The sequence below is a fragment of the Nilaparvata lugens genome, chromosome 1 (genome assembly GCF_014356525.2).
Source record: "Nilaparvata lugens isolate BPH chromosome 1, ASM1435652v1, whole genome shotgun sequence".
Classification (NCBI taxonomy): domain Eukaryota; kingdom Metazoa; phylum Arthropoda; class Insecta; order Hemiptera; family Delphacidae; genus Nilaparvata; species Nilaparvata lugens.
In genome coordinates, this window is record NC_052504.1 from 17491421 (window position 1) to 17505570 (window position 14150).

The 14150-nt window shown below is 33.9% G+C and overlaps 1 protein-coding gene across 6 annotated transcripts in view; it reads left to right on the plus strand.

Moving 5' to 3' along the window:
* The window catches only part of LOC111062894 (band 4.1-like protein 5), a 75315-nt gene that overhangs the window by 57187 nt on the left and 3978 nt on the right, over positions 1-14150 (plus strand). Inside the window, exons 10-16 of one of the 6 annotated variants that reach the window (XM_039432366.1) lie at positions 547-666; positions 2112-2362; positions 4450-4575; positions 6555-6761; positions 9774-9882; positions 10436-10502; positions 11735-12322. In XM_039432366.1, coding sequence (XP_039288300.1) covers positions 547-666; positions 2112-2362; positions 4450-4575; positions 6555-6761; positions 9774-9882; positions 10436-10502; positions 11735-12322 — 1468 coding nt within the window. The remainder of the gene's footprint in view (positions 1-546; positions 667-2111; positions 2363-4449; positions 4576-6554; positions 6762-9773; positions 9883-10435; positions 10503-11734; positions 12323-14150) is intronic. The other 5 variants (XM_039432371.1, XM_039432387.1, XM_039432376.1 and 2 more) reach the window with 5 other exon arrangements.

Sequence of the window (14150 nt, forward strand, 5' to 3'; positions counted from 1 at the left end):
ATAGGTGATTAAAAATAATCAAAATAATGCTGAAGGAATTATAATATTTTTGATTGTAAAAAATTAATTTCCATCAGATGGGAACTGGATTAATTATATCATATTGAATACAAATTAAACGTGAACTGAGTTTGTTAACATTTCAAACTGGTGACATCAGATACTTGTGGATGAGAAAACTGCGTGAGGTCTACTGTTCACAGAACTACTAGTTATCCTTAATAAATGATATTCATCTTGAAACTGATTGTCGATTAGGCTATACTCCAGTTTAGGAAACTCACAGAATACATTTTTATAATCTATTTTAATATGGTTTTTGTTTTGTTTTTTTTTTAAATTAAATCTTCTTGAAAGGCTTCAAGTCATCTTTATAGCTTAAATGGGTTTTGAGATAATACAGTAGGTACAGCATTATCAGTTTCATTACTATTCAAGTTATTAAATGATCTTTAGGGTTCAATTTTTCAGTCTAGTTCTACTGTAACATGTTTGAAAAAATACCCTGTTTTCATTAATGTATTTCAATTCAATTTCCAATTGCAGTGGAAAAACTGAATTCCAAACCACTCAGACTAACAGAGCTCGAAGAACTGTGCAGTTTGAGAGGAGGCCAAGTCAACGCTATGCGAGGAGGCAGTCACATGTCCTTAGGGAGAGGCAGAGGTAAATAGTCGTTCAGTCTTATTGTTGCTTAAGTGTCCCACGATTTCAACTTAATTGATAGATATATAAACGATACAACAGTAATATGTACATAGCGTATGGTTCGAAGACAAGAACATACAGAACATATGGAAAAAGATCAACCAATTTCCATGTAAATATCAGCACAGTCCAAAGGTGTATTTATTATCTCTGTACATCCAAATCGGCCAGCCATACAAGAGCAGATTTTCAATGATAAATAATAATTTAAACGAAAGTTCCAACTTGTTACCTGAATATATTATTGACCGAACGAAGTGAGGTCTAAGATTCAAGTCGACGGTTTGACATTTCTCTTAATGTTTAAAATGTTTATATATTTATATGTTGCGCATTTACGGCGAAACGCGGTAATAGATTTTCATGAAATTTGACAGGTATGTTCCTTTTTAAATTGCGCGTCGACGTATATACAAGGTTTTTGGAAATTTTGCATTTCAAGGATAATATAAAAGGAAAAAGGAGCCTCCTTCATACGCCAATATTAGAGTAAAAATCAGACTATAGAATTATTCATCATAAATCAGGTGACAAGTGATTACACAGATGTGTGGAGAAGCCAGTCTATTACTGTATTTGTATAAGGTCTAAAGTTTCAATCAAAGACATTAAAGAGGTATGCATCTTTAAGCTGGGTTTACACCAAAGTTATTAACAAAATGGTTATAACTTAATCCTTATAGATTCTATTAGATTGAACGGAAGTTGACAAACACATATGTTCATCATGTGTATGATAAGTTATGTTCAATCTAATATAATATAAAAGGATTGAGTTATTAACATTTTTTAATAAATTTGGTCCAATCGCAGCTTTAAGATCTTTGGTTTCAATATTTTGTTTTGCAGTCATGGTATTATTATACGTGCCCATCAGTATCAATATTCTCACATTGGAAAAAACTGATTCAATAGGTGAATAAAAATAAACAAAGGAACTTTGTTAAATAATGCTGGAGAAATTATAATATTTTTTGATTCTAAAAAATTAATTTTCATCAGATAGAAAGATCATCACGGAACTGGATGAATTATATCATAATTATTGAATACAAATTCAAACGTGAACTGAGTTTGTTAACATTTAAAACAGTTCACATCTGGTACTTGTGGATGAGAATACTGCGTGAGGTCTACTGTTCACAGAACTACTAGTTTAAGACATCAGTGGGCCTCACGGCTATTGTATATCAGCTGGAAACGACAGTTCAGCGTAACACGGGAGTGACCTGGCTAATAACGAATTTGGGGGTGTACGAACCCGGGACTCAATTACACTATATTCATTTGTAGTAATTCATTGAATTGGAAATGTAATAATTCATTTATGAATAAGAGTAAAAATTATAATTTTTTAGTGATTGATAGAATTTTTGGAGTACATGAATGTGTCGTGTTTGCAGAAACGTGCCTAACGACGGACACTCGGACGCGAAGCGGTCGGCGTCGGCCGCAGCCGCAGCCGGGTCGCAGACGGGCAGCTGCCGCAGCAACAGCTCGTCTGCGTCGCACCGCACTCAGTCGCAGCCGCAGCCGCCTGCCGCAGTCGCGACCGCCGCACTCATCGAGACTGAGGACCTGCTGACGCCGCCACTGCCTTCGGACATCTCCTCCCTGTCCGGCACGCTCAAGCGCAATAAGAACGCTCCCACTGGTCAGTACCGGTACTCTTGTCTAAGCAGGCTATTATTATTTTAAGTGTGTGATCACATTGGATGCATGAGAAACGAAATTAATGTGGAAGGAGAAAAACGAACACTTTGGATTGAAACCCACCTGTTCTGTCCCAATCGGACAAAACTTATGAAGTGATACATAACCAATTTTTGAACGATTTCTATCCAAATTTGGGAAAGGAACAGTTTTGGGATGTTGTTCCTTCCCCTAATAATTCATAGTTGAGAATGATATTGTATATATCAATGTATAAATAAATATAAATGAACACTCACACATATCGCGTGCACTTGCTGGTGCATTCAGTGTGAGTAGCTACAAGCAAGTTACAACGTGTTTCAATGACACTTTTCAATTTTTTCTGGCATAATGCTGTTTTTTATGCATGATTCGACTTGCACATATACGCATTCAATGTGCTCACACCCTAATGTTGATTGACAAATAAGCAAATATGGAATTATGTCACTAATGCGTTCAAATCTTACTAAAGTTTGGTCCTTCCCCAAACATTCATAATGATTTGAGAATGATATTGTATCTATGAATATATGAATACATAATAAAGAACATTGTAGATAAAATTACTAAATAATTACATTCGAATTAGGGGCATAGAAAGGGTTTCGACCACCTAAACTATCACTCAGGTAGTAAGACTACCTGAAAGTAAAGTCAGAATAATCAGTAACCTCTGCCATACCGTTTTTAAATGAATTTCAGTGGAATAGGTTTTCCAAGTGTTTGTTCTATCTTCTGTCACAGTGTCTGGGATGATGTTACTATCAGATTTATATTCATATTAGAATAAATACATGATTTAGTACCATTCCAACAAATCGTACTGAAATAGAACCATTGTTGCAATGGTACTGAAACATAATCGTGAATATGGTTTGGATTTCTGTGAATATCGAACTGTTTGGGTGCGTTCAGAGCTATGCGCCACGAACACGCGCATTTCACTTTTCATCAGCTTATGCTATTATAATTTCTGTATTCGTACTGAAACAGGAAGATACAGATACAATAAGCATAGCATCAGCTGATGAAGAGTAAAATAAGTGAGCCTGTATTATGCGCCACGAACCATTATATAATAATTTTCTAGATCTTCATTTAACTTTTAATTTGGATTGAGGTTATTTTTGATGTTTTCAAGAACAATATTATTGTCTCAGTATTGATTCAGTATTTAAGTGAAACCATGCAATAGTGACTGATATAAATTTGAACTATTAGATGATCCTATCAAAATGATTGATGGTGGTACTTATTCAAAATCGGTTAGAAAAACTTTTAGAATTGAAATTTGAATCCGCGACCAATTTTACACAATTTCTTGATTGTACAAGCATGACTCATTCATCCATACTATGTGCATGCCTCAATTGATTTATTGCTTTCATAGTTTATTTTACCTGTAGATTGACGTAGATTGCTACATTTTACATGAAAATCAAGTGATCTTCCCATTGTTATGAATAGAAAGTTCATTTCGATTCTATGCATAATCCATCTTCAAACGTTGTGCCTTTTATCATATTACTACTTTTATTTTTTTCTGTATGGCAATAAATTTGATTTGATTTTCTATATTTATTGTTAGTGCACCACACTAGTCGTAAATGTGATTTTCATTTCTGCATGCTTGTAGACGCATCTGTAAATAATGCTATGCACAAAACCAAAATTGATCTGGAAATTACGAAATGTATTTTGATTCGAGCTCGAAACTCGAGCACTAAAGAAACGTTATTCCACATTTCATTATGCACTTATTGATACCGTTATTGTGCACTTTTTCATCCGCACATCTGCAATATTCTATCAACTGGATGTCATTTTACTTTTTGCTATAATATGTGATGATGTATTGCTTATTCACATTCGAACAGTTCTCTTATTGCAGTATCGAATTCGCTAGTAGAGCTGAAACATAAGTATTAATTTCACCAGCTTACTTTGGTCAGTTTAGTCAGAATATTGGCAATGATACTTATTCAGTTAATTCACTGATCAATGCTATCTGTTCGTAATTATAAATGATTTCTCTTGACTCAGGAGTTGCCGAAGAAAGACTAGACACTCTACTGAAGAGTCTAGCTAAGGAGTCCATCACTAATGTGAACTTAGAAGACATTAATGACTCCTCCTTCCCCATGTCGGGATCAACCGATAAAGCTGACGGTAAATTTGATCATTTTCTATTGCACGCTTTTTCAATTAAAACTACAACCGCGATCATATTCTACATTTTTCACAATATTTCAAAAGCATGATATATAGTTTTGTTCATACTTTCTGAATCTTTAAATCCCTCACTCTCATCATTAAATATTCTATTAACGATTATAAATATATTTTGATGTATTAATACATCAAATATATCAGTATCAATATATCAGTACATTCTTGCATGCATAAATAATAATAAAACTTTTTGATTACTTGGTAAACTGTGTCATCATGATGCTGTATGAAGTCGAGTAATTGAAAAATACAAGGTATTACTTCCAATTTTGAAATCATAATTATAAAAAAATAGGAAAACTTGATCTAATTAAGAAAATGTAGAAAATTCTGATGACCAAGCTTTAAAATATTGATAAAAAATGCCAACAATTGCCGAAAGTAGAAATAGTTTTATGAAATTTGAAAGTCATTACAAAAAATACCCCCAAACAAAATAAAATTGAACATAGTGAAATGATCACTTATTTTTTCAATAGTCGCCCTATCCAATTTTTTAATTGGAACATTCAAATTGAATTGTTCCATTGCTTCATCAATGTTTTGTACAGTGCTTCTGCGTTACTTGCTTTAACACTGAGCTATTGTTCCTGCTTGTCAATAGTCTGCTTTTTGACTTAATAAACCATCACTTGAAGTGAACTACAATTTGTTCTACTACTCAAAACATCGAGCTTATATTTAAATCACATTGAAATTCTTGGCTATCTCTTGAGTAGGTAGTAGTCCTATCTCTGAAGGTGGTTTATTGTAGAAGCATTTTAATAACCATCCCCTTAAAATTTTTGAATGCTTTTTTTTGAGAACTATTGAATGAATAATTTGACGAATCTATAACTATTTACAACTATGCTTACATCATTCCATGTAGCATTCCATTTCTTTTTCACATTGTGAATATTGCACATAATCTGGTTCTAAATCACTTATGAGCTATTCTGGTAAAACTTCATGTAATGAACTTGGTGCATAAGATATCTAGAAATGGATATTGAGACTTTCTCATTAGTTTTATTTTACTCTTATATTTCTTATAAATACTGATTTTTCTTCAAAAGCTGCATTTTTCAACTACAATACTGCTCAATGCATCCCACTGATTGTACAGTTTGCAATCTGGAATGATATCATCTTTATATTTCTTTTCCAAGTATAATTTTTACAAAAATTTGAATTTCTCCCAAGCAATTCAGATCATTCAAATAATATAATAAACCGTATCTGGAATTCAATACAGATTGCTCCAGACTGTCCTTTCACCAAATATTTTTTAAATTAACTTTTCACCAAGCAGTTACAAACGTCCTTTGTTGTTTCCTAGTTTTTTACTTTCCTTCTAAAGGTGCGAAATTCAGTAGAACTGTAGCATTATAAGTCAATTACCTTCACTGAACAACATTATAGTGAGATTCTTGCTATAAAGTCGACTCCTGATTAACATTGGTTTGCTATCCTTGTGTATCAATAAAGAAAGCAGATAGCTCTATCCTTTTCCACCTCCGCACTGTTGTCGAATCGTTTGTTGACTATAGAGAAATATACGAATGGAATAAGTTACCATCTAAATTAGACATTCCATCTAAATAATGGAAATTTATTATCAACTCATACAAATATTTTTCTTGGTGAATAAAATATACTCGAGATAGAATTGATAATTATAAACAAGAATCAACAATTAGAATTTAGATGAGATATAACGGAATTACTTACAGCTCACGATGGAACATGAAAATAGGCAACTATGCCGTCCTATCATTTCCACTACTAACTTGATTCTCACTTGTAAGATGTAACTATTCTAAATATTTGTACAAATTGCTGTAAAAGTGCACCGCTTTCTGCCTGTGGTGGTTGTGTTTCTGGAACTGTCTGACTATATGTATATTGTTTCTATTTGCAACTCTGTACTGTAGTAAGGAAGATGCACGTCGGCTGTTCAGATTCAGATGGAGCGTCCGAGTGTGGAGCTGCGGGAGCGGTTGCGGGAGCGGTTGCGGGAGCGGGATCGGTTGCCAGCAGCCATCAGTCTCCGATTCCCAACAACCGCAGTCAGACGCTGGGTAGTAGCAGTGGACCGCGCCCCATTCCGCCCGATCAACTCAAGTGTAACATCCTCAAAGGTATCCTATCCCGCTCTTGGACATCGTACATTTCATTAAAATTAATTCAAGTCATGTGTTGTAGGAAAGAACAATGCAGCAAAGTCAAACTGCTCTCAGACATAATAAATATTTATCTCTTTTCTGTATAGGGCTACTTGTAATAAAAATATTATTTATTTTACAGATATAAATTCCAATATGAAAATACTTAATTATGGTAATAAAAGTCAAAAACTGAATGTCAAAGAAGAATTTTATATTTATAAATCAGCAAAATTAAACAGAGATAAAATAATAAACTTTATCCAATTAGACACCAATAACCCCATTTTTGATAGAATCATGCGAATTTAAACCCAAAATTTAAAGTCCTAGTTCATCTATATATATAAAAGCGAAATGGCACTCACTCACTGACTGACTGACTGACTCACTCACTCACTCACTCACTCACTCACTCACTCGCAGAACTAAAAATCTACCTGACCAAAACGTTTAAATTTGGTAGGTATGTTCAGTTGGCCCTTTAGAGGCGCACTAAGAAATCTTTTGGCAAAATTTTAACTCTAAGGGTTGTTTTTAAGGGTTTGAAGTTCGTCTTTTAGCATGTATATTCTTCTTCTCCCAATCTCTTAATTATAATATTGGAATTTCCATATCATATGTTACTATAGAACTATAATCTAGATAGAGTACCCCTTCGAAACAGTTGTTACTGGCAACTAAATTAATAATTTTTTCAGGTTGGCATTAAGTTGAGTTGACTTTGTTAGGTTGGCACCAAGTTGAAGATTTAAATGTATTTATCGCGGAAAAATTGATTGGGCACTGCTACTTCAATCCTGGGAATATTATATTACTAGCCGTCAGGCTCCCTTCGCTCGCCATATCCGTTTAGCAAGACGTTTAGTCTGGACCCCCGACTGGATTCCCCTAACATATGATAGAAATGCAGGCGAGCGAAGCGAGCCTGCTGTTCTCATTCCTGAACGATCCAGACGGTGGTCCAGGGGGCGGAGCCCCCTGGCTAGACGGATATGGCGAGCGAAGCGAGCCTGACGGCTAGTAACATTTATATTATTATGAATACACTAACATATGATCAAAATAATAATCTTCCAGTAGTATTTATTTATTTACTTCATATCACTTGAAAATGGCATGTTGTCCGAAACATGTTGTGATAAAATATTTCAAAAAAGGTTACTGAGATTTTTATTTTCTTTTTTATTAATATTATTGAAATAAAACAAGTCAAGTGTTGTAGAAAAAGTCAAAATAACAATTTTAGATTTCGAAATAATTCAATGTTTTAGAGTTTCGAATTACAGCTTGGTGCAATATTTTTATTCTTTTCGGTTTTCAATCCAATTAAATTCTAAATTTTGGTTTGTATATTTCTGGACTCAGAATTTCATTCAAAGTGAAGCATCACATAACCTACGTTTTAGACATTGGCTTACTACTATCAAAATTCGGAAAGGGAACAGTTTTGGGCTAGGCCTGTTTATCCTTTTCTAATCATGTATTTGATGTGTGTATTAAGTGTAAAAATAAATAAATAAACAATGTAACAAAGGCTGCCTAGAATGAAAGTCGTCCAAGTCACTTTAACAAGCTCTTGAGTAATTGGTGTTTTATCAAAACAAAGTGTTAGAAAATCCAGGTGATAATCTTGAAACAGTTTCATGGTATTGAACTATTGACTTGGGCCACTATCACACTGAATAGAGGAGCTAAAAATAAACCCATTCCAGTAAAGAACCTAGTAGTGTACATTTTTTACTTAGGCCACTTTCGTTCTAAGCAGCTCTAATCAATCAATCATTTATTTTTTCCAAAACATACATGAAAATGTACCTGAAAAAGTCAACACTAAAACTAACTTAAATCAAAAGAGAAAAGTGACAGTTTAAGATTAATTTGTTTACAGTAAACTCGTTTATACTGTAGCATGCTGAATCTATCAAATATGCTCTCAACAATTCCTTGAATTTTGATCTATCACGTTCATGCCTTATGCAACCTGGGAGAGATTAAACTCTTAGACATTATCGCTCTTAGACATCACACATTACACTGAAATAAAACAATTCAAGTGTTGTAGGAAGTCAAAAGAACAAGTCTGTAGAGGTGACCTATTCCGCTCAAAATAAAACAAGTCAAGTGTTCATAGTTGAGAGAGGTCAAGATAATAGTTGACAACTAACACCATTATCAACCTCATATCAGTCATCAATAATTGTCAAAAAATTTGCTTTTATTGTAGAAAGGTATGGTGTCAGTTCTTAGAGTACTTCATTCTCGTTACTCTATCTTACACCACTTCATTTTTTCTGGACAGCACTAGAGTTAATTCTTCAGAATGCATAAAAGATGTTATAATATTTTGTAAATATTGGTGATGCAGAATAGTCTTTTCTCAACTGTATGTACAGTATAAAAATTTCACCACATCACATTCATTTTGTAATCGACTTTGAAACGTCTATAACAGATTGATATTACCTGTAAAGTGGAGTGTATAGGGCTTTATGATTCAGAGGCCCAGGTTCAAATCCCGGCCCGGGCGAGATGTTCGGGCCACTCCCGTAATTCGGATGGACACGTTAAGTCGTCGGTCCCGGCTGCCTGAATAGCAGTCGTTAGGTCATGTCAGAGGCCCTGAAATTTATCAGTTGCGACCTGAAAAATCTGACACCAGACCTGAGCCAGCCAGGTCATACGATATTATTATTATTATTTTTACCTGTATAGTTGGTACTTGTAAGTCAAAAGATGATTTATTCATATTTCAGTTCAAAAAACTCAGAAATAAAACCATTCCATTTAAAATATTATGGTGACAAGCCCAAAACTCTCGTAAATCCCACACCCTTATTACTGTTTTGTAAGACTCCCTTGTAAACCTTTAACATGTTTCGCAACTATGATGTCATAATTGAATTATCAAAAGGTGTAATTTTTTATCATGTAATATAAAATATAAGATAACAGTGCTTTATTACTTATTTTTGCTTTCTCTTACAGCCAAAGTTGAAGAAGAAATGAGAAGATCCCCGATTGAGGCAACGCCTCCTCTGAGAGATGAACGTACAAAAGTATCAAACGTCTCTGATATCCCAGTGGTTGTCAATGGGTTAGTAAAATGGGATTTTACTTATTTACCAATTTAATTAGAATTAACTGAAAAATAAAAATTGTGCAAAATAGAACAAAATGATTAATTTATAAGCATGTGAATGTGTGCAATAATTGTGAACTTTGTTCTTCCCCAATTTTTATGAATGACTGAACAAAATAAGTTCCTTTCTATTTCAATGAAACAAATTGTTCTATCCATATCAATTTGAACTGAGGTTCTCAGTTCATAATGTAAGGTTCTTAATGTAAGGTTAGATTAATGTATGTAATGTAGGAGATTACAATATATTATTACGATTTATACAAGTATACAATAATTGAAACTGTAGATAGCTAAACATGCAATTCTACACACTATGAACTGAAGAACTACTGTATTCACAATGTAAAAAGTGTATTTTTTAATAATAATGTATAATTTTTTTATATGTACATGAATCTGTGGAGTCTGAACCTTATCAATATACATTCTTGTAAGCTATATTACACATATATTTCCCAAATAAAGACGATTAAATGATTTAATGCATATATGTTTTGTGTTACAGGGATGTTATCCCGCAAAATAGAAAGAATCTTCAATTTGGAAAAGAACAAGCTACATTCGTATCTGTGGTATGTATATTTGGAACATCCAGTTCCAAAATAAACTATTTTGTCCTTAATTTTTTTGTTGAGCACCTATTATTTACAGCCTCACTGCAAACTTGAATGCTTAATTATAATTATTTAATGTTCTAATATCTCCTGGTAGAGTATTTTCAAATTAACTACTTTCCGTTGAAAATCGAAGCTGCTTGGATTTTTTCGATTGATTCAGAATTGAAATTTATTCCACTCATCGTAGCTTTTCTACTGATGCTTTCATATTACAAAGTACTGTATTGGCGTTGTAAAACCATTTGAACGTTGGAATCCAAATAATATAGACTTCATGTGGCTTAAAATCATATCATTTTGAAGTTTGAAGTTCACAAAGTTTCATAGATTTCCTCTAATCTTAAAAATGACAAATTTACGAATATTAAATTTAATTTATTTATTCATACTGACAAATTTTGATATTGGTTGTGCAGCATTCATTCTAAAAGTTGAATTTAAATCAAATCAATCCATTTATTGCCAACGACAATTATAAAACAAGTATAGGCCACGTCATAGAAATCACAATCATTGTTATACATGCACATGTACATAATACACAAATATCATCACAATTTATAAATCATTCATATTAAAGCTAAAATATTCTTTCAGATTGTAAAATCAGTTTCTAATTAGAAAATCTTTAATTCTTAATTTAAAATCTTTCACAGCCAAGTCTCTAATGTTTAGTGGTAATTGGTTAAAGATTCTAATTGCACACGCCCTAAAACTCACATGACTGGATTTGTACGGACAATATTCATTTCTCAGGTTCAATTTACTTCTAGTATTGTGGGAATGACTAGAAAAGGACATAACATTGGTTTTTACGAACAATAAACTTTGAAATATAAAAATACAGGGTAAACACATAATTTTAACCTTAATGAAAAGATCCCTACAACCTTATCCTCTAACATTTTTTCAATTGTAATATTGTGATTGTGAGTTATAGAATGTTTCGTATGTCACTACTAGTGCTACTTTTGTATTGTTGGTGGCATTAATATTATCAAAATCCTGTTCACGGACTACCTGAAGCTCCTGTACGCTACATGTAATCATTACGTCTTATGCTTCAATTCAAGTGTTTAATGTTTGAGTTAGTAATCTAATTACAACTTGTATGTTTTATGTTTGTTATGTTGGCGTTAGTAAGTGTGCTTACGTATTGTTTGCTTTGGCCTTTTGTTTGCAATTAGGGTGGTGATAAGTTGACATTGTCTTTGAATGGTCAGGAGAAAGAGAGCCACCACGAGAACGGGCTGGAAGCGCCAGACGGAGCCGCGACGGCCGCCGCGGGAACGAAAGAGGAGTCTAATCGCTCGCCGACGCCCGTCACCGTCACGCACTTCTCGTGGGGCGAATGCGGAAAGCTGGAGCAACGTGTGGTCTCGCCCAATCGCACACCTTCACCACGTTCCCCCACTCCTTTCCTTTCACTCTCTCTGCAGCCGCAGGAAGCCCCCTCCAATCCCTTCAACCCGTTCACTTCCATGCACACCGAAGCAAAGCCCAACACCAATCCCTTCCTCAATCCATTCATGGAGCTGTCCGAAGTTGTCACTGAGGACTCAACGGATAGCAAAGAGGACAAAGTGAAAGAAGCCACAGAATTGCACAAGGTTAACGGTGACTCCAAATGTCCCAGCTCCCCGAAACCGGTTCTCAATGAGATCATACCTCGCTCGCCCACTGAAAAGACGGCGGTCTTGAACAAAATTAACTCGTCCAACAATAAAATTCAGGATCCCAATATAACCAGCGATGAAAACAAGAAAATCACCAAGGTATGTGATAAGACGCTTCTTGTGCTTTATTTGTTTGTTTTCTTGTTGATGCTTGGGGTTAAGGTTTATCTTATTCCAATATTTATTACTTGCTTATTATCAATAATTATCCTACTACTTGTATCCAATAGATGACATAGAAATACTCCACTATATTAACTTCATTTGGTAAAAATATACCGACTGCAACTTAGTTACTTAATAGTGATACACTGTATCCAATAGAAAGGTAGAGTAGGCCTACTGTAGTTTGAAAGTTAGTATAGGCGTTAACTAGAAAATATGTTTGGTATTTATTCATCATGATACTCTTTCAGGAAAAGGAAAAATCAAACTTTTATTTTGTTATCAGTTGTAAGTAATCTCGTATCCATTCATTATTTTCTTGATGATGATTCAATTGCTGCTAGCTACAAGAATGACTAATTGCCTTTTGGTTAAAAAGTGGCAAGATCTATTACATTTGTGAGGTTACACAATTGACTCTGAGAATTTTTGCCATGTCAAATTGTAGTTAAAAATGTGTTCAAATGTATGATATGATTCAACCTCGACTAACGATTTGAGGCTAACTCACGAGTGGTGCAGCCCCCTTTTCGACTTTAAGACCTCCACAGATACAATTCAAAATTTCATATCTTAGATATTTTATTGATGACTGGCAGACTACAATTCAAATTGAAAAATGTAATATTACCGACTGATTGAAGCATCAAATCGCTCAGGATCCATTGTTCCAACAGACTGTTGATAATGAATTCCGAGTTGAAGTCCGATAATGAAGTCGGTTAGGCATGAGTGGACATACCTTTATGTGCAACTATGCTGAAATCACTGCATTCACAGTCCGAGATTCAGTTGATAGACTATTACCAAGTTTACTTAGTCTATGCCAGAATCACTGAGATAACGCAGACAAACCTTCATCCTATGAACAGATGACAGAGCATCTGCCCGAGTGTCATCAGACAGACAGACAAAAGATATTTATTTCAAAAAAAATTCACTATACACACAAAGTAATAATCTTATGTACGGTACTCATTCTCAATATAAAACAACAACAAAGAATAAAAACAACCTCATGAATACATAAGCCAAATAAATCTTTAGAAAATGGTCTGCATGGGCAAAAAAATGCCTGTTCGCAAACCAGAGTTGCATATTATAAGTTTGATAGAGAGAAGGAAACACTAATTTTGCTGCATTCAGAACCCTATTTAATATAATTATTACGTACAGAGGATTATTGGATAGCTCAAAAAAATAATAATAAAAAAGTTGATTAGTGTAATGGTGCATATATACAGATTCCAAGAACAGTAGACAGGTTGTCACTACCAGCGAATTTATCAATTAAGGTAGGTAGGTATAATTTGTTGTGATGATGTTTTCACAACACATCACTTGTTCCTAAGAATCTGTCTGCAAGCCACTGCACATTTTCTTTTTCAAAGCGGTATAATGCTTTAAATTCACGAAAAAGTGTAGGTAAGCAGGTCTTGTAATACTTAATGCTGTGCAAAGGCTAAAAATAAACTTTCTACTGGTGATATTTTTCAAAGTTTTTCGATTTTTATATCATCAAGCTATCAAAATGAAAAAGTTCTCACAAGAAAACATTTTTTCCTGATCATTACTTTTTGAGATATGAGCGCCTAAAGTTTTAATTTTTGGGACAGAACATTTCAAATTCGGTGAGAGATAAGATCAACAATACCTTTAAATCTCATGGATTTATCTCTCACCGAATTTGAAATGTTCTGTCCCAAAAATTAAAACTTTACCGCTCATATCTCAAAAAGTAATGATCGTGAAAAAAATGTTT